At 49.4% G+C, this 19,193-nt stretch overlaps 11 protein-coding genes across 11 annotated transcripts; 7 read left to right on the plus strand and 4 right to left on the minus strand.

The window, feature by feature from the left end:
- Positions 1-7: 7 nt before the first annotated feature.
- Positions 8-2,416, plus strand: M437DRAFT_66473 (uncharacterized protein; the record flags this gene model as incomplete). The annotated part of the gene is made up of 3 exons (XM_041024755.1): positions 8-1,439; positions 2,014-2,068; positions 2,146-2,416. 3 exons carry the CDS (start codon positions 8-10, stop codon positions 2,414-2,416), a joined length of 1,758 nt encoding a protein of 585 aa, XP_040879640.1.
- Positions 2,417-2,618: 202 nt separating this feature from the next.
- Positions 2,619-3,207, plus strand: M437DRAFT_49343 (uncharacterized protein; the record flags this gene model as incomplete). The annotated part of the gene is made up of 2 exons (XM_041021821.1): positions 2,619-2,725; positions 2,811-3,207. 2 exons carry the CDS (start codon positions 2,619-2,621, stop codon positions 3,205-3,207), a joined length of 504 nt encoding a protein of 167 aa, XP_040879641.1.
- Positions 3,208-3,387: 180 nt separating this feature from the next.
- On the minus strand, positions 3,388-4,875 carry M437DRAFT_49786 (uncharacterized protein; the record flags this gene model as incomplete). Its single annotated transcript, XM_041021894.1, has 3 exons — positions 3,388-3,860; positions 4,047-4,613; positions 4,749-4,875. The coding sequence occupies 3 exons, from the start codon at positions 4,873-4,875 to the stop codon at positions 3,388-3,390; spliced, it is 1,167 nt and encodes a 388-aa protein (XP_040879642.1).
- Positions 4,876-5,163: 288 nt separating this feature from the next.
- On the plus strand, positions 5,164-5,773 carry M437DRAFT_49789 (uncharacterized protein; the record flags this gene model as incomplete). The annotated part of the gene is made up of 3 exons (XM_041021895.1): positions 5,164-5,321; positions 5,506-5,658; positions 5,725-5,773. The coding sequence occupies 3 exons, from the start codon at positions 5,164-5,166 to the stop codon at positions 5,771-5,773; spliced, it is 360 nt and encodes a 119-aa protein (XP_040879643.1).
- A 459-nt stretch (positions 5,774-6,232) lies between these two features.
- On the minus strand, positions 6,233-7,909 carry M437DRAFT_9678 (uncharacterized protein; the record flags this gene model as incomplete). The annotated part of the gene is made up of 1 exon (XM_041029103.1): positions 6,233-7,909. A coding segment is annotated over one exon (1,677 nt), but the record flags the coding sequence as incomplete, so codon positions are not given.
- Positions 7,910-8,799: 890 nt separating this feature from the next.
- M437DRAFT_66477 (uncharacterized protein) lies at positions 8,800-10,107 on the plus strand (the record flags this gene model as incomplete). The annotated part of the gene is made up of 1 exon (XM_041024756.1): positions 8,800-10,107. The coding sequence occupies one exon, from the start codon at positions 8,800-8,802 to the stop codon at positions 10,105-10,107; it is 1,308 nt and encodes a 435-aa protein (XP_040879645.1).
- Positions 10,108-10,771: 664 nt separating this feature from the next.
- On the plus strand, positions 10,772-12,676 carry M437DRAFT_49268 (DUF254-domain-containing protein; the record flags this gene model as incomplete). Its single annotated transcript, XM_041021807.1, has 2 exons — positions 10,772-12,172; positions 12,251-12,676. 2 exons carry the CDS (start codon positions 10,772-10,774, stop codon positions 12,674-12,676), a joined length of 1,827 nt encoding a protein of 608 aa, XP_040879646.1.
- A 660-nt stretch (positions 12,677-13,336) lies between these two features.
- Positions 13,337-14,429, minus strand: M437DRAFT_15482 (receptor/non-receptor type protein-tyrosine phosphatase; the record flags this gene model as incomplete). The annotated part of the gene is made up of 2 exons (XM_041018813.1): positions 13,337-13,899; positions 13,955-14,429. Coding segments are annotated over 2 exons (1,038 nt in total), but the record flags the coding sequence as incomplete, so codon positions are not given.
- Positions 14,430-15,133: 704 nt separating this feature from the next.
- On the plus strand, positions 15,134-15,716 carry M437DRAFT_84945 (uncharacterized protein; the record flags this gene model as incomplete). The annotated part of the gene is made up of 4 exons (XM_041028193.1): positions 15,134-15,160; positions 15,218-15,235; positions 15,289-15,397; positions 15,457-15,716. The coding sequence occupies 4 exons, from the start codon at positions 15,134-15,136 to the stop codon at positions 15,714-15,716; spliced, it is 414 nt and encodes a 137-aa protein (XP_040879648.1).
- Positions 15,717-16,289: 573 nt separating this feature from the next.
- M437DRAFT_66481 (NAD dependent epimerase/dehydratase family protein) lies at positions 16,290-17,571 on the plus strand (the record flags this gene model as incomplete). The annotated part of the gene is made up of 2 exons (XM_041024757.1): positions 16,290-16,320; positions 16,376-17,571. 2 exons carry the CDS (start codon positions 16,290-16,292, stop codon positions 17,569-17,571), a joined length of 1,227 nt encoding a protein of 408 aa, XP_040879649.1.
- Positions 17,572-18,285: 714 nt separating this feature from the next.
- M437DRAFT_66482 (uncharacterized protein) lies at positions 18,286-19,071 on the minus strand (the record flags this gene model as incomplete). Its single annotated transcript, XM_041024758.1, has 1 exon — positions 18,286-19,071. One exon carries the CDS (start codon positions 19,069-19,071, stop codon positions 18,286-18,288), a length of 786 nt encoding a protein of 261 aa, XP_040879650.1.
- Between the last annotated feature and the right edge of the window lie 122 nt (positions 19,072-19,193).

The raw sequence follows: 19,193 nt of genomic DNA on the forward strand, positions 1-19,193 counted from the left end.
CTCAACCATGTGGATTCACGTTGACTGTTACTGCCGTCTCTGCGCTGGCCGCAACGTTCCTTCTGATTCGCCTGTCAGTCCTCTTTCCCCTTCTTTCCACCACCGTATCGGCTTTGACACTCCACCTAGCCCTCTGTCGCCGGCTTTGTCTTTCACATCAACTAGCCTTCCCCTTCCAAGTCCAATTTCCCCTTTGCTGATTGCTGCTGAAGACTGGTCCTTGAGTCCTGTCTCGCCCTTTGCCCTTGAGCCTTTCAGCCCGTCGAGCGAAGACAGCACATCAACCGCTTCGCCCGCTCTCTCAATCGCTGAGTTGACACCCAGAGACTTTCCTTCTCCAGCCAGTCCTCTGACCACTGATTTTGTCTGGGACCTCTGTATAATTCCCTCCATCCCTGCCAAGTTTTCCGTCTTTGCACCGATTTGGCACAATGACACCTCTTTCCCCTTCAACGCCCCTGCTACCGAGATTGATGATGAAGCAATCAGCCCTACCACCCTTCCTGATGGTACCAAAGCCGTTCGCTCATCTCCCGCTCTCCCTCCAAGACCTATCACACGTCGCCCTAAGAGATCTCCTTTGCTTACCTCCAAGTTCTCTTGGGGTAGTACGCCCACCACTTCTCCTTCTCTGACTTCACCTAATTTTTTCCGCTTCACTGGACCAACTTACACCTTTGAAACTGTTGCTGAAGAAGTCAAGAGCAGAGCTGGTTCTTTGTCTTTTGCTTCTTCGGACAGTGTGTCCATTCACACTCTTGGTACTGAGGGAATGCCCTTGAAGTTCGAGAACAAGCCTTGGTGGGAGAATATCCCTGAAGTTTCGCCTTTGCCTTCGCCTACTTTGAGTGTTCACTCTTTTAGCGGGTTTTCTGGTGTTCATGGCTCTCCTACTGGTTCTGAGTTTGACCTTGTGGCTCTTTCTCCTGATGATACTGATGAGATTGACGATATTGATATCAGGAATGTTTACTGGACGCATGTTACACCACAGACTGCTACTGAGTATACAGCCATCTTTGGCACTTCGGTATTCGAAGACGAGTTTGCTTGGATCCGCTACCCAATCCCTGGTCCCCATAACCTTCTCCCTTCTCCCTCTTTCTCAGATGATGAGACTGCTGGTTATGATTGGGACAAGCACAATCCTACAGCCTTTGACTCTACTGATCCATTCAGTGAGGTTGATGATGTGTTTGAATCATACGCTGACTCTGTCTCTTCTTCGTATCTTTCGTCTTTTGAATCTTCTTCTGCGGACTGGAGCTTTGAAGTTGGTGAGTACTCGGGATTTGAGGGCAGCGTTGGTGTCGCGCAGACTGCTGAAGTTGCCAGAGCGAGGTATATCTCCTCGTTCCTCAGTCGCTCTGCTGTTGCTGGTGTCAAAGAGATTTGTGCTGAGGACAGACAGATTGCCTCGCTTGATTTGATTGTTGCAAGTGTGTTCTAGAGCTGGTGGATTTTGGTTCGGGATTTGGTAGTGTGTTTTCGTATGGTGTTGGTAGGTAAGGTCGACATTGGAACGAAGCGCTGGTTTCGCTGATATCTATATCTCTGCAAAATGCTTGTAGGCGCTCTCTTCTCGTTTTACTTTTTGCTTCTTCCTTTCCCCTTAGCTATTAATCCTTTCAATTGCAAACCCAATCATAAAACCCATGTTCGTTATTTCGCTCTCTACTCTGTGTTTATCGATACATTCCGACACTCCAAGGTGTTTCTACAAATCATGTCGCGAAGGCAGACGCGACTTTGAAACAAATGACCAAGCTCTTCCTTCGAAGGATTCCAACTTGGCACAACTTGGGCGCCTAACTACACAGCCTTACTTCTCATAATACACATATTGAACTTTCAGTCTTGGTCACCTCGAGTGATTGTTTTTTCGCCAGAGTTAGAAGAAGTTCTTTTTCTTTTCTTTTCCTGCGAAGTTCAGCGCAGAAGCACAAGAAGAGGAAATTATGCCGTCTTTTACTATCAGAACAATACTCATCTCTTCTCTGCTATTGCTGCAAGGTATCTCTGCAGCTCCCTTGACTTATCCAAATGCCTTGAACAGCAACACCCATCCGTAAGCAAACCACCCCTTCTATATCCCGGGTTTTCCCATTCTGCTTTACAGAATTGACACTCATGCACGATAAACAGCCGCTGGGAAAGCAAGACCCTCGTGATTCCAGACGGAGTAGTAAGAGGACCATACCACAACAAAAGAGGACTGCAAAAAAGCGACACGGGAAAAGAAATTGAAGGATGGCTTAAAGAAGCGCTGAGGGAGGATCCCGATTTGCAGTTGGCGCCTATGTATCAGAGTGACAGGGAGTTGGTTGAGTACATCGAAACGTTGAGGGAGGAGGTTGCTGCAGAGAAGAAAATGGAAGGTTTTAGGGAAGGAGAGGAGCAGAAGGTTGTTGTATAGGTGTGGTTTGGAGAGTGTGGTTTAAAGAGGTGAAGAGGTGGGGTTGTGGTAAGCTTCGGCTCCGAAGGTCCGAAGTTGTACTGCCTACTTGGAGTATAAAGAAGCATCTAATATGTTACTCTTCCCTCGAGTATTTCACTGCTATCTACACACTCCTTCCAAACAGACACAGACAACTACCAAAGCATCACCAACACCCACCATGCCAAACCCAGCTCTCCAAAAACCACCAACATTCACGCTTGGGAAAAGCCTCATCGCACTTGTCAATCTCGTCACTTTATTCGGACCTTATCTAGCAGATTGGAAGTACGTCTCCAGCTATCTAAATCTTCTCTCTTTGCTTCTTTCACTATCGCTTCAGCTCAGCAGAACTGACAACTTTGATAAACAGCAAAACACACATCTACAACCCCAACTGGCCCCCACACGCCCGCTACCACAATGGCCAAACCATGTCACTAGGTCTTTTTGTGGGGGTTATAACTTTCTACATCCTCTTCTTCCTTTTACCCTCCTTAGCCTCCTCTGACACCTACCCACCCTCCCGATCCCCCTCCTCCACCAAACTTCAACAAGTCCACTTGAATTGGGTCTTGGTATTGCAGAACTTGATGTACATTTCTAGTCTGAGTGGGATCTTGTATCCGGGTGCTGGATGGACGGATCCAGAGTTTGGCGATGGGAAACCGCAGGCGTATGTTTTTCCTTGTTTGGTCGGGGTGCTGTGGGTGGGGTGGTGGGTTGAGAGGAGGAGGATTGAGAGGGTTGCGCAAGGCAAGAAGGAGTAAGAAGATTTGATGGGTAGTGGTTTAGTGGAGTTATATGGAGGGGATCGAATTTTTGTGTGGCTTGGGAATCGAAGGGTGGGATGACTCAAGAGAGGCTTATGGCAAGTTGCAAGAAGAGAGTATAATTTGGCATATTTTGTAGCCTTTCCTTGATGCTCAGATGCGAAATACTCGAGTTTGCTACTCGATCTTTTCAGCTCCAGCAGTTTGCTCAACGGCCTCATTCTCTTCCTCAGCCTCTTCCTCCTCTCTCTCCTCAATCTCTTCAACATGATCATTCTCCTCATCAGCATCACCCTCCCCATCCACATCCTCTCCACCCTCACCCGCATACCCCTTAAGCTGTCCTCCCTTCCTCTTCGGAATCACCTTCATGAACGCCTCACCCCAATCCCCACATTCCAACCACTTGAGCATAATCTCATGCACATGATTAGTCGTAAGTACTTTTCTGCTTGCCATGGCCAAGTAATCGCCAATTGGCAAGCGAGCGGTTTTTACTCCTGCGGCAGCGGCGCGTGCGGCGCAAATACCCTTTTCGCGGTTTTTGTCGACGAGGCCGCCGATTATGTAGGTGCTGAAGGGTTTTAGTTCTGTGAGGGTGTAGTCGCTGTCGGCGGAGAGGTAGATTGTTTCGGCTTGGGCGTGAAGGGCTTCGAGATCTGCTGGTGGGAGAGAGGTGGGTTTGATGTAGATGGGGTGTTGAGGTTTGGGTTTGGCTGTCTCGGGTTTGGTTTCCTCGGTTTTGGGTTCTTCAGTGCTTGCTTCCGCGGGTTCATCGGTGGTGGAGATGGCTTGAGTGTTTGCGGTCTCTTGTTTCTCCTCTGCAATAGCAGGACTGGCAGGAGCATACTTCTCAAACACACCAGCAAGTTTCCCACCTCTTTTGTCATCAGCCATCCACTCCTTTGCCTTTTCACTCGCAACCACAAAGTCCTCGTCCAAAAACCTCACACCCTTCCAATTCTGATAGCTCTTATTCAAAACACCATCAAACCTCTCCCTCAACTTGCCATTGAAACTGCACACCGCAAGATGAGCCCTGAACGGCGCATTCTTATTATCAGAATAACATCTCGTCAATTGACCTCCCAGAGAAATACGTTCATTGTCTCTCATCAGGTTGTCGAAATCGCAGTCGATGAGAAGCGTAATGGGTAACATTGTAGGTTTGACCCATTGCTTTTGCTTTTCCTTCCATGCCTCGGGGTTTGTGCGTTTTTCTTCGCGCTTGCGCTCTTTCTTTGCTTGATTCTTTTCCTTGCGCCAGATTTTGCGGTCTTCTTTTTTGGCGTCCCATTCGGCTTGTTTGCGGAGTTTCTTTTGCATGGACTTGGAGAGGGGTGGGTTGGGAGCTTCAGTCTCGGTTGTGGTGGATGCTGTTGTAGGTGGCAGAGGGGCATTTTCTGGGACTGCGGTGGCAGTGTTGGCGAGATGAGTTGCGGTTGTTGTGCCAGCGGAGGGGTTTTGCGGTTGTGATATGGTGGACTCGGGGGCATCAGCTAGAGGAGCGGTGGTGGGTGGTTGTGTTGGTGTGATACCAGCAGCGTCTTGGATGAGAGTATCCGTGGGAGTGTCGACAGAAGTGGTCGATTGAGCAGGCAGCGTATCGCGCTCATGGTGGCTGCTGAGCTTGCGAATCTTTGCCGGTCGTTCGTCTGATTCCATTTCGTCTCCAGTCTTGTAAGAAAGCGACCAGACCAAGTTGACTGTTCCGTGATGGTGACCTGGTGGGGGAAAAAGTTGGCGGCATCGAAAGCTGCTCGAGTCATGCTTCGACTTGTCCCCGAGTCATGCTGCCAAGCCCTCACATCCACCTCTCGTCGCAGCCGACGAAGGTCAGCAAGCACCAAGTCTATACCCAGCCTTGCACCACCAATTGCCCCTCCAATCGCGTCCCGATCGACTGTTGAACCTTTCCGCAGAGACCCGTATATACAACACCACTCGCCCACCATGCCTCAGGATATGCCGCCCACCGGCGGCTACGAGCCCGTCCAATACAAGCGCAACTTGCCCGCCCGCGGTTTCCGTCCTGCCACCTACCTGCTCATGGTCGGCGCCATCTGCACCTACGGCTTCTGGCGCGTCGGCCAGGGTATCCGCGAACAAAAGTATGCACACCACCACCACCTCCACACCTAGAACAAAAAGCAAGAGCCGGGAAAACTACATCCGAGGAAAGCAAGAAGCATTGAAAAGCAAGATCCGAAAGACACGAGATGCGAGCGACCAATTCAAAACGCAAAAGATTACAGCAGAAAGAAAAATAAGTTGCTAACGCACTCTTTCAAACAGCGAACTCGCCCGCGAAAAGATGTGGTCGCGCATCCACTTAATCCCCATGCTGCAAGCAGAAGAAGACCGCGACCAGGTCCGTCGTCACCTCGCCGACAAGGCCCGCGAGAGAGAATTGTTGGGTGCCGAGACCAAGGTCTACCACAGCGATCGGTATGTTTTCCCTTACATCTGTTTCTTTGCATAGGTTGCCGTTTTTCTGACTTTCGACTGCAATAGTTTCATTCGTCCGACATTTGCTGTTACTCCTAATGAGGTTACCAAGTAAATGTTTGGTCATGAGAGACAAGAGGAGATTTGGTGATGGGGTTGTCGAGGTGACTCGAAGGGTAGAGGTTGAGTGCCCTTGCGTTCGCGTCCATGGAGAGGGGATGGACGTGTCATTGACTGAAATCTATGGATGCTCTTGATGAAGAAGAGATCATGGAAAGGTCTTATAAGCCGTTAGGAGCGGCTCCCTCAATGTACTCAGATGAACGGGGGTTTCAAAGCAAACAATGTATACAAATGAGTTTTCTTTTTCCCTTGTGCATACCAACTTTGAACCGACCTCGCGAGCCTTTTTGTGAGGACTCTTCAGCCATATAAGCTAGAGATATCTTACTGGCTCCTTTCAAGCAGCATTTCTACCTCCAAAGTTCCTCGGCAAGTGTCTAACCCTCCACTCCTTTTCTCCAAGTCCCAATCCCGCCTCACTAGCATCCCTCTGCGCGACATACGGTCTACTAGTCTTATCCTTCATCAACCCAAACATTTCCTGCCGCTTAAGTTTCTGCGCATCTCCACTATAAATATCCTCCAAGAACACCCATTGAGGAGAGTCGAATTTGCCTCTGACCAATACGGTTTTCGACCCTTGCAGAGCTTTGATTTCTTTGACGGACATGGGTGTTATGAGTTGGAGTTCTTGCTTTGCGACGTTGATGCCGCGGACGATGGCGAGGCCTTTGCAGCAGGAAAAACGCGGGTCTAGCGGTTGGATTAAGCCGCTGTTGTCGGGGCGGAGGTAGGGTAGTCCCTCTGGCGTCCTGCCGATTCTCTCAGTCATGGTTTCTCCCATTTCTGCTGCTGAAGCGGAAGGAACATGAGGAGGTCTGTATTGGACTGTAGCGTAAGCTTCATCAGACTCGACTTCGCAGATGGCGACTGTCATGCCATCGATGATCGATGCCAGAAAATCTGGATTTACTGCTTCGCCATAGGACATTATGGACGAGATGCCAGCGTTGGGACCATTGTATTTGACGTGCCAAGGATGGATTTGGGTCAAGGGGTTGCTTGTCCACTGAGATAGTCCTTTACTGGGAGGTAAAGAGTGGAAGTATGACATGGCTTGCATGGCACGCAATTCAGCGCTCGTACGGGATTGAGCGGGTTTGTAGCGGGGTGGGATCATCAACACTCTGGCCATTGGTAGTGTTGCTTCGATGGATGCGACGGTGTCTCTTTCCATAGGCTCCATAAGCACTACGTCTGTCAGAGGGAACTGCTGTACCAATTCCATCATGGCAGAGACTGCAGACCCGAGCACCCAACCAGAGCAGTTGAGGATCAGTGGTGCTCCTGGGAAGTCTTCCAAGGTACGGAAGTATGCGTCACGCAAGTCCATCGCGCAGGCTAGGAAGTGCACAACATCATCTCTTGGCGAATTGGCAGCAACAGTATGTGATCGGATAGTTCTGTGAGCCGAACTGACATGGCCAGAGGGGTGCGTATAATTAGGTCCAAGGACAGGTGATCGAATCTGCACCAACGACATTTGACCAGGTGCTGAAAATTCAGGCTGTCCGGGATCAAGATCCAACCAAAAGCAAGATGTGGAGCACGTCGCCTTTGAGGCAGTCAAGAAAGTGTTGATGATCCATTTGCAGATAGTCGACTTGCCAGAGCCTTTTGGACCAGACACCATGATTACTGAGCTTGGATGGATTGCGGTTTGTCTGCTTAGGACTCTGTTCAGAGTGACTTGGCAATCTTGCTCTACTTCCAGTGCTGTGACAGCGCGCTTCAATGGGTCGTCTGAAGAGTCTCGAAGCAGTGCAAAAGATCGCGAATCATCTTTCGTCTGCTTTGCGTCCTTGGAGGTCTGGGCATGCCAAAGCTTCGTCCAAAGTGGAGAAACATTGCTCAGAGGACCGAGTAAAGGAATAGTCGAGATAATGTCGACTTCAGCAGGACCGCCCTTTGCAGTGACGGTTGGTAATGCATGGCTAGTGGGAGCAAATACACGATGTAATTTTGGACCAGACCTTAGGATAGCGCCATAGATCATGATGTAGCCAGAGTTGACGCGTAGATCGTACTCTCCAACAAAAGTAGCGGTCTCTCCAGCTTGTAGCCTCAGACTAAGCTTGTCAGGAGAGTCCGAGATGACACACTGTTCGTCCATCGGCAGGTTAGATAGTTTGCAAGGTTGACTAGCCTTGTACGAGTTTCCGTTGTAAGCACGAGCGTAATTGCCATCAAAGTCGATGGCATCTTCGTCGTTGTCGCTAGATGCATGGCTATCGAGTTCGTGAGCCTTCGCTAATGGGAAGCTCGACAACAAAGTAGAAAGCTCTGTATTGTCAGAGCCAGCACCGCCGTTGGTACGAGGAGCTTCGGTAAGATTGTCGGCAGGTGTCGGGTTCGTCTCGATTGTCTTATCAGAAACTATTTGGTTTGATGCTGCCTTTGCTTTGGCTGCGGCAAATGCACTCATACGAGCTGATCGAGGGGTGAGTACAGTCATGATTTATCTGAGGGGTACAAAATAACGAGACTCACGTTTAGCGGTGGGTGCAGGAAATGCTTCCTGGGCTTTTCTTTTTTGCTGCATGGTCATGTTTTTGCAGGATCGAGACCTTAGTGTCGGTCCGACGATTCTTATCGTATTGTTCGTATGTACAGTGCTCCTGGGCCGTGAAACCAGGTTGGGAGTTTGTTTGTCTGTTTCTCGAGGCCTTTATGTCAACAAATGCCAAAACTAAAAGATTCAATTTGACGGTATAAAAGTTAAAGACGTTGATGGGTTGCCAGATTGGGGATTTTGCGACGGAGAAGAAGGCGGAGAAGAAGAGCTTGGCAGCGCTGCCGAAGCTTTGATCAAGCCGCCAAAAATTATCTCGACATGGTCTTTTTCTCTTGCATACCACGCACAACAGAAGACTCGCGAGGGTCGCCTGTACACAACACTCATACAACATTCTAGACTCGGCCACATTCTTCGATATCAATACCACAGTCAATCGCATAAGCAACATTCCCTACCAGATTCGCATGCTTGGTTAGCATCTACAACCACCATCACTCAACATGCCCAAGGTCAAGGAGACAAGAGTCGCCCTGACCGGCGACGCTGCTCTCAAGGGGGCTCCTAAGATGTCCGAAACATTGCGCAAGGCCCCTCCCCATTCTGAGGAAGTGCAAAACGTTAGCGACAGCGATGAATCCAATAGCGACAGCAGTAGTGGTCACAGCAGCGGAAGTGAAAGCGATGCAGAGAAGCGCAAAAACACCAAGAAGCCCAAGCCATCAAAGGTCAAAGAGACGGAGCCCAATAGCCCCCCGGTCCCCGATGATAGTGACGAGGAGGATTCGGACGCCGATCTGGAACGCGCTGTCGCAAAGACAAAGGCACAGAAGGATGCTGCAAAGAAGGCTCCTGCTACTGTGACGGCCAATGGTGCAGCACTCAAGACGTCCAAGGCGACCAAATCATCAAAGAGCTCGGAGAAGGTTTCGGAATCAGACGATAGTAGTGAAGAGGAGGAGAGCGACAGTGATGTCGAGATGGCCGACGCTGAGAAGCCTGCTGCACCCGCCAGAGCCGCTGGTCAAGCTGCTGCTCCCGAGACAACAGTAGTCGTCCCTCCTCAGCCTTTTGTTCCTCCACCAGGTTACAAAGCACTTAACACAAAGACCGCCCTCGCAAAGACCGCAAACTCTCTCTTCGACCCTTCCACCATTTCCTCGAAACAGATCTGGCACATTACCGCTCCTTCATCCGTTCCGCTATCGCAAATCAAGTCCGTGTCACTCTCCGCCATTCAATCCCACCAAACAATTCTCTCGCACAACGGAACCGACTACAACTTGGCTGAGGAACCTACAAACAATGCCCGCGTCTTGCTGCCATCATCAAAATCGGACGCTTACACCGCTGTCGAGGTCCCTGTTTCGAAAACCCTCCACCTGCAACAAACCATCCGCATTCCCGACCTCTCTGCCTACCAAACAGACCCTAACACTGGCTCAAATGCTGCTGGAAGTCTTAGAACACCTGCCGTTAGCAAACCCCGTCCTCAGCCCAAAGGCATGAGAATGCGATACAAGCCTCCAGGTTTCGGCGATGAAGACCCCGGTCTCATCGGCTCCTCAGAAGACGAAAGTGATGCCAACGCCAAGCAAGTCGAGAAATCCGCAAAGGAAGCTCGCAGCAAGCGCAAGCGTGACGAGAAGGAGGCAACAGAAGAGTCAGGCAAAGACAAGAAGAGGAGAAAAGCAGCAGAGGCAGCTGAAAAATTGGCAGAAGGTACCAGAGCTGAGGCGCCTGAGACGGCCGAGGAGAAAGCTAGAAAGAAGGCTGAGAAGAAGGACAAGAAGAAGAAGGATAAGAAATAGATGGGGTTGCTGCATATACCATGCGTGGAGTTCTTTTGACAATGTGTATCTGGGACAAGGGCGTTTTCTGTTGTATGTACAGCATATCAAAAGTGGGAAAGCATTGTTGTTTTTCAGACCTTCATATCCAATTTGTCCTCTATCGCATTTGAGGTCTAGCTTGCTTTGTTTAAAGCTTGCCAAATCTGCTTTTGATGCTCAAAGTTGAGTGGAGGTATGACATCCCTCAAGTCTGTGACAGATGCTTGATTTGGCAGTCGAACGCATGGCTTATCATGTATTCATCGATCGTGAGCCTCACTATAATATACGTCAAACAATCAAGAATGAATTAAAGTTTATACATACAAAAAGTGTTTCTGAGCTGTCGTAATTATGGTGACCCTGTCATGTCTGTTTAGGATGTTGCACAGCCACCGCAAGCCCTAGCCACATTTTCAGCCGCGTGTGATGGACTTATGATGTGCGACATCTGGTATCGACGTCTTTCAAAAGAAACATATCAAGACACAAACTCGACATATGATCTGACATGTCCGATGATGCGAGCCAGAAGACCTTGGATGCTGCTTCGGTAGCAGACGAGGCTGCTCCTGACACCGCCTCGTCACAGCCGCGGACGACATCTCGGGGCGCCAAAGATAACCAAAATGGAGAAGACGTGATGGAAAACTCACAAGAGATCCGGCCGCCGCTACCTCCCAGACCGTCAAATTTGGATTTACTGGATGAACGGGGCGCTGGAGGTTCCATCAGGATGCCTAAACGGATGGCCTCACGACCAAATCTACAAGCACGACCAACTACTGCCGTTTCCTTGACTGATGTCCATACATCAAATAACCTACAAGACCATGGCTCTCCCAATCTCGCTCCTGCCAGCAGACCTGTATCCAGGAAACAGAGTAATGCTAACATGGACCGGTTTCGAAGTCGTGTGGGCAGTGACGCAGCTGAAACAAGCAGTGTCCGCAGCTTCACAAACACGCTCGGAACAGGCGCTGAGATGGAAAGTCTACTCGGTGACCCGTTCCCTACAAGCCCTGCTTGGAAATCTCTCAGTGCACAACTGGAAAAGGAAAATCCGATGGATCACGTCTTTGATGAGGACGATATTTTCAGCCTTCGCATGCATCATGAATTTGACGAGTTGGAGAAGTTCAGAGCTAACGGAACGAATGAGGAGTTTTTGATGAATTCGTGGACTTCGAAACTAAAGCATTTCTTCATCCTGTCCTCGGCGGGGAAACCCATCTGGAGTAGACACGGTGATGATCAAGTCATTGCCAATCACATTGGTATACTGCAGACCCTCATCTCGTTCTATCAAGACGTGAACGACAATCTACGCGGCTTTACTACTGGGAATGCAAGATTTGTCATCTTGTCCAAAGGCCATTTGAACCTGGCAGCCATCAGCAGACTCGGCGAGAGTGATTTGCAGCTTAGAACACAGCTGGAATCTCTGTATATGCAAATCCTTTCGACGTTGACTTTACCAAGCATGCAACGCATGTTCTCGAACCGACCTTCCACAGATTTGCGACGACCACTACAAGGCACAGAAGTCCTACTCGGAGCCCTAGCCGATGGATTCACAAGAGGCTCTCTACCAACTCTGCTCTCCGCACTCGAATGTCTCAAGATCAGAAAATCACACCGCCAAGTCATCAACAACACTCTCCTCAAAGTCAAATCACCAAATCTACTTTACGGTCTTATGGTAGCGGGTGGCCGTCTAGTCAGTGTAGTGCGACCACGAAAACACTCTCTGCATCCAGGAGACCTCCAACTCATCTTCAACATGCTCTTCGAAGCCGGCAGCGTCAAAGCCGGAGGAGGCGAGAATTGGATTCCGCTTTGTTTGCCTGGGTTCAACAATACCGGTTTCCTTTACATGTATGTCAGTTTCTTGGACATTGGCCAGGATACTGCAAAAGTGTCGGAAGAGAGGCCGCGGCCTTCGACTTCGCCTAGAGATGATGATCAATTGGCTATTATCCTCATTAGCGCGGACAAAGAGGCTTTTTACGAATTACGCCAGATGAGGGATGATTTGATCGAGGTTAGTTTGTTTCTTTGCTCACCTCTACCCTTATCTCTTTCTTTCACAAGATTACTGACACCATTCCTCCCAACACAGCAACTCAACACCAACGGCAGCATGTCCATCCTCAGCACCTCCATCCGCCACGGCCGCCCCTCCATCTCCTCTATCCTTCCTTCCTCCCCTCTTCTCCACTTTATCTACAAATCGCGTCCTAACGTCCAATTCTTCACTCCCTCGTTCCACCCGCACTTCTCCTCCTTGGTCCCCCATCGCCGCCTCGTATCTCTATACTCGGCTTTACACACTGCGGTCCATAATAAGACAGCACATCTCAAGGTTCACTATGCCTGTGCGAGGGATGCAGTCGCGCTGGGTTGGGAAACTAGAGAGTATGAATTTTATTGCGTTGCAGGGGCGGGCGCGAGTAGAGAGGCTGTGGCCAAAGCGGCGCAGGAGGTTGTCAAGTGGGTGAGACGGGAAGAAGAAAGGGTGTTTATTATTGGTGGTGCTGTGTTTTGAGCGCCGACTTTGGGTCTTTCTTCTCTTGACTGAGGATTTGCGTACCATATGATGCGAATACATCTTTTTGCATTCGAACAACCTTGCTTTGCTGTCCATCTGTCCTCTGTTCAAAACGCAATCAAAAGCATCACACAAGAAAGCAAAAAGCCGTATGGAAATGTTCAAAGTCTGAGACGTAGAAGCAACAGAGGAAACAAAAGTGGTAAAGGAATCGAATAAGCAATTTCTTTTGATACAGGAGAATTTTTCTATTTTGCTGCAAATCTTATGCACATTCCAAAGTTTCATGATTCATCTCTTCTTGTTCTTTCATGTAAAAGTGTTTGTAGCTCTTGTCTTTACCCCAGTGTAGCATGTAAATGCTTTGGAAACCTCTGTGTTTTCTATTCTATCTGTTTGGTATACCTGCTGGACGTCTAATCCGTCTCTGAAAAAATTAGTGTTAGGAGGAGCTCGGAAGGAATACATCAGAAGTTGCAGAGCTCGCCATTTTGCGGTCGAATACGTCGTAGCAATGTACAGCGTTCTGGCAGGTGAAGTGCTTGATCCGGACAGCTGAAAGGCAGAGCGATCATCAAAAACCAGGTACTGGGACAGCCCGGCTGGCCGGCTCCATTGAAAATTGTAAGTACGGACAACTCTTGTGCTTGTTCAAGGCTCTGCGTCAGTGGCGCGATGTTGCTCTAACCAAGCGAGGCGCATAACTTCGTAGAGGAAGAGGAACTGGGCTTCGCTCTGAACCATCATCATACGTTGCTTCCTCATGGCGTTGACAGTATCCAAGATAGGATCGACGTCATCAGGCACGGATTCCAGACTGCCGCGTCTAAGATGAGCAAGCAGAAAGTCCAGAGCAATGAAAGTACCTGATCTACCAACACCAGCAGAGCAGTGAACGATGCGTGGACTTGCTGTAGATGATGCGGTTTGGTCTGATGCTGCTTCGAGAGGGAATGACGAGGATTTGGACACGTCTGGTGGTAGGTTCAGAGTTGCAGACTTTGTGATGAGGTTAAGCATAGCATTGCGATTTTCGCCTTCTGGGACGGAGAAGTCTGGCCAACCAACAAAGAGCAAGTGATAGATTTCTTTTTCGTTCCATTGGCGTTCTTCTCCTTCTCTAGCTGGGGTATCTGTGTAGCGGAGACGTAGGTGGCGGATGGTGCATCGGCAGGCAGTGTCCTCTTCAGATGACAGAAGCTCGACGTTGCCTTCGAAACCTGGGAAACAGACGTTAGAACATGGCGGATGTGGCTTGTGTGACATGAAACTGACCATCATCAAGATCAGGGTCCGGGTGTAGCTCGAGGGGAGTGTCCTGAGTGTCAGGAAAGTACTTGAAACACTTTTCACGGCCAGCCTCGTGTGTCTGGGTAAGCATGACGACAACAGCAGGAGTGTTGGAAGTAGATTCTTGGGCAAGCATGCGGTAGAACTGCGAAGTCGAAGTGTTCTTGGGACCCTGAGTAGCAATGTAGTGGCGGGGGCCTAGTACGATAGGGGAGGCATTGATGTAGTCGTTGAAGCCTTTAGCGACATTCAACTTGACACGGTTGTTTGCAAAAGGCTCGACATTAACGTAGCGATTGCGGTAGGCGATGTGATCGCCGGTCAAGCGGGTCCATTCCGACTCTTTCTCTGGATTCTCGTACTGCTCGGTCAAGCGATCACGCTGTAGGTTTTCGAGGTAGTTGAACTTGTTGACGAGAGTAGGACGGTCTTGACGAAGGAATTGTGGCAGCGAAGAAGGTAGATCGGATAGCGACTGGCTGGAAACGGAACGAGTAGCCATGGCTCGTCTGATGCTGGCAGAACGTCTTTCGAGGAACTTTTGTTGCTTATCAAGTAGGCGAATGCGCCGGGGCGATGTGTGGGGAGCCAACGTGGCGGAGGAGGGAGTGAGTTAGCTAGTCGTGTTCGCGTCTGAGATGTGAATGGAATGAACCAGAAGCGATGCTGAAAGAACAAATTGCGTAGGTCGTGTGAGTGAAAGTGCAATGAGATTGTGTGGATTGGGCTGTGCGAGATTCGAGGCTCAAAAGCATGAAACATGACATGGCCATGACAGACCTGGAACTGCCCCTCAATCGGCTGCCCCTTCTCCCGAGACCGTTTCGGATTTTTGATATGCTACCGAGAGATACTGATACTTGTCTGTAGACATTGCTTCGATTGAGATTTTGCAGGAGCAAACATATCTCAAGAATGTTCCAGTAGTTCAGTCAGAATGGTCAGGTCGTTCGTGTTGCTACAGCTCCAAAGTGGGCAGGTGCATGCTGCAGTCGAACGCAAGTTTGGGCCTCGGTTGCTCCTTCCTTCTTAGCTGAACGTCCGTCCAAAAGTCCATTATCTCCGTCGCCGTCATTGAAACGCTCCTTCCTTCTCTGAACAACGACCAACAAGTCTCTGCTCCTCGTCACGACCTCTTGTTATAGACTTGATTGTATAGTAAATATGGGTCCGTGGTTAGCAGTCCTAGAGGTAAGCAACAGCACCGTGAAAGCCTGCATCGCCACTCAGCAGCTAACCTCAGTACAGGCATGGCTAGTGAAAAAAGTATGCGCCCTCGCCGAACCACGCTTGAGACAAGACTGACACTAGACTCTCAGCTACTTGAGAGTCAGACATTCCACCAGGGTGTTCGACGAGTTCACAAGAGTATTTACCGTCTACGCCACGGCCCTCTAGAAGGAGACGACGGCGGCACAAACCTCGAGAGTCCGTTGCCCCTCAGAATTCTCATGTTCAAGTCATCGCCTGCTGACAAGATCGTACAGGACAAGGTCCAGGTTTCGGGAAGCATTTCTGGGACGAAATTCAGGCACAGGTTGGTCGCAAGAAGCCTGAGAATCCGCTCGAGAAGTCCGACCCAACACACACTACACAATCGCATTACTCTACCTCGAATCAATCTGCACGAGAGCAGACTACAAGACGAAGAACAGACACTCCGCCTCAATCTCCAAAGGAAGGCTTCTTGTCACACTTCATGGACGAGCTACGCTCACAAACCCGCGGCCGCGACAAGAACCCATGAGTCACGCCCATTCGACTTCTCTTGATCGCAACATTCCAGAAGCTCTGTCTCGAGAACACACTCGACTACTATCTGCTCCACCTGCGCTGTTCTGGATGCAACATGTCCATACCGCCGGCATGTCCTGCCACACCCAAGACTTCTCCCTCATGAGAGACGTACAGTCGTTTGGACATTCGCTTCCTCACAATTCTACGGCCTTCGGGTCCAGAAATGCGTGGCACACAAGTACAGTCACTAGCTGAATCCTCCAACGAGGCACCAGCATCGCATAGACTCAGTCTCACGAGTGCAACAACACTCCCGCTCGACCATGAAGCCAATTTCTGCTTGCTTGCTCGAGCACTCATCCAACAGATCCTGACTTTTTACCATGTTTGATTTGCATAAACGAGTCTCACCGTATATAGGATGCTGATCAGTTCATACTTATATCATTCACCCCACCTATAAACTTACGTCATGCTTACAAAATGGTAATTGTGACATGTGCTATTTCAACCATCACACCTTCAATGTCCACTTTCCTGCTCTCAAAACAAAACACTATAAGACAAAGACCACTTGTTCAGCATGCCTAACGCAATTGTTACCGGTGCCACTGGTAAGCTACTACAACCACCACATATATCGGACACAAAATGAACCCATTACCACAGGCATTCTCGGTCGCGAGATTGTTTTTGAACTTGGCAAGGACACCAAAACATGGCCCACAGTATATGCTCTATCTCGCAGCAAGAAAGAAGACTACCCATCAAATGTCAAGCACACTCATCTCGACCTCCAAGGAAACCCCGAGGACATGGCAAAGGAACTTGAACATGTTGATGCTGAATACGTCTTCTTCACCGCCTACCTCGCCCAAGACGACGAAGACGACGCAACAAAAGTCAATGGCGACATGCTCCAAAACTTCATCTCTGCCCTCAAGCTCACCGGCGCAGCGAAGAAGATCAAGCGCTTCATCCTAACCACTGGCTGCAAACAATACGGCGTACACTTTGGCGCCCCCAAAAACCCAATGCAAGAATCCGACCACTGGCTCAAGAACCCCTCTTATCCCTCAAACTTCTACTACCGCCAACAAGAGATCCTCAAGAGAGAAGCAGAGGAAAACAACTGGGAGTGGACAGTAACCTATCCCAACGATGTCGTCGGCGTAGCAAAAGGCAACTTTATGAACCTGGTCTCTGCGATTGGCATCTACGCATCCATCTGCAAGGAACTCAACCAACCCCTAATCTGGCCAGGTTCCCCTCACTTTTACACCATGTTCGATAGCTTGACCTGTTCAACCTTGCACGCTAAGTTCAACACATGGGCAGCCTTTGCACCTGGCGCCGCAAACCAAGCCTTCAATGTCGTCAACGGCGACGTCGAATCCTGGCAAAACCTCTGGCCCAGAGTCGCCAAAAAATTCGGCTGCAAGATTCCTGAGAAAATGTTTGAGGATAAAGACTTTAAGAATGACTTTGGTGATGAAGGACTTGTCATGCCCTTGGAAGAAACCCCTCCGATTTCTGAATTTGCAGCCGAAGCTGGTCTCCTCGACACTCCCGCCCTCAAACAATCCCTCGTCGAAGCCAAAATCGATCTCGGCAAATGGGCACAAAGAGACGACGTCAAGCAAGCGTGGAAAACCCTTTCTAAACGCGAAGGCTTGGATAAATCTGCGTTTGACAATGCAACATGGATGTTCTTGAACTTTGTCCTTGGAAGAAACTTTGACTTGGTAATTAGTATGAGTAAAGCTAGGAAAGCTGGGTGGACTGGCTATCAGGATACTTGGGAGAGTATTGAGGAGGCGTTGGAGAGGTTGGTTGGGGAGAAGGTTATTCCTGCTTTTAAGTGAGGAGGAGGGTGGATAGGTTGATTGGTATTTGAGTAATGTAATGCCTGCATCTTTGTGAGTTTTCACCTGGTGAGCAATTGATGCTTATGTACTGGACCGGTATCAGTCATTTACAAAGTCTTCAACGCCACCTAGATACGATCTAATCAGGTCATACCGCAGGCTTGTATAAGCCTCGCTACCCAGCTGTTCAGTCTGGTGTATAGTCTACTAGGTTTTGATGTAGGCTATCTAAAAAAGTGCTATTATAGCTACCTGGATGAGCACTGCTATAACTCCGGGCCTACTTATCAAGACAACCTAGTAAAAGGTTCTGTAGAACCAGAAGATACAGCGGTGTCTCAGGCACACTAAGCAGCGACGAGGTGCTCCCGGTCTGTGTCATCCGACATGTCTTTTCGTCGCCTGTCTCTTCCCAATTCCTCGATCTCTAGATCTAAATCTCCACCAGAGGCAACACCGGTCCAACCTCCCAGCCGGATGTTTCGCCATTGACTCAAACCTTCCTCTGATTTATTCTTCATGATCAGAAAAATGTGAATCAGATCCTTCCATCTGAGCCTGATAATGGACACGGTCTGGTCTGTCGCTGATGGCTCACGATCGAAAAGGCTTGGTCGTACTGTGGTTGAAAGTGATATCAGCACGACGAGCAATATTGCACCGACGAGGAAATAAGACACTCTCTATTCGGAATGGTGTCAGCAAAATCGCTCAGCATGGCAACACAAAACGATACCAGAGGACATCATCGGATGGGCTACTCACAATCCTCGTGCATGAAGTGCTGAATTGGCTAGCTGCTGCAGGATCGAGAACCCTCTCTTTCCAACCACATACCCAAGCCTCTCGTGTGTAGTTCCAAGGCAAGCTTTGGGCGCCAAGCACCAAACTTCCGCCGATTCCTTCGCTGAGTTCTTCTAATTGCTCTCTCGAGGGCGGCACAGCCTTTCCAAACGCTCCATCTAGGATTCGAGAGGTCCAGGCGGCCAGACAAAAGAGGCCGGTCGTACTGAAGATTAAAAAAGCCATGACTCTGTCGGCTTGGCCTGCATCTCGGCATGCCTCCTGCATCTCTTGTGAGAAGGACGTGTTCCAAGAACGATTGTGATAGTCCTCTCGGCTGCTGGACTCCAGCTTGCGAGTCTTATCCACCCTTTGTGCTTGGATGATGATATAGGCAAACCCCGTCGCAATAGCCAGGATGCAGACTAAGCTGATAGCAAGGGGATCTTCCAGATTTATCGGTAGATACTGAATAGCCACGGTCGAATTTAATCCTTGGGGATGTGTATGATCAAAAATAGAACCTGAAGGCAGGCTGACAAGAGTTGTGCCATTACCCGGTTGCGAAGTACCATTCTGCGAAGAAGGATAGACAAGCCACAACACAATTCCGAGCACCGCGAAGACTGGACACAATGCTAGTCGTACAAGAAAAGATCCAACTTCTGCAGAGCGAGGGGTTGGGTTCAACATATACGTTTGTTGTTCGGCCATGTTGCATCGAGGAGAACAGGTAAATACTGCAGTGGAACAACTTATTCTTGTCTCGGAAACAAGATCATGGGAATAACGCAATCGGTGCCACTAGGATTCACAAGTCATGCTCAAAAACGATC

The sequence above is a fragment of the Aureobasidium melanogenum genome, assembly GCF_000721775.1.
Source record: "Aureobasidium melanogenum CBS 110374 unplaced genomic scaffold scaffold_11, whole genome shotgun sequence".
Classification (NCBI taxonomy): Eukaryota; Fungi; Ascomycota; class Dothideomycetes; order Dothideales; family Saccotheciaceae; genus Aureobasidium; species Aureobasidium melanogenum.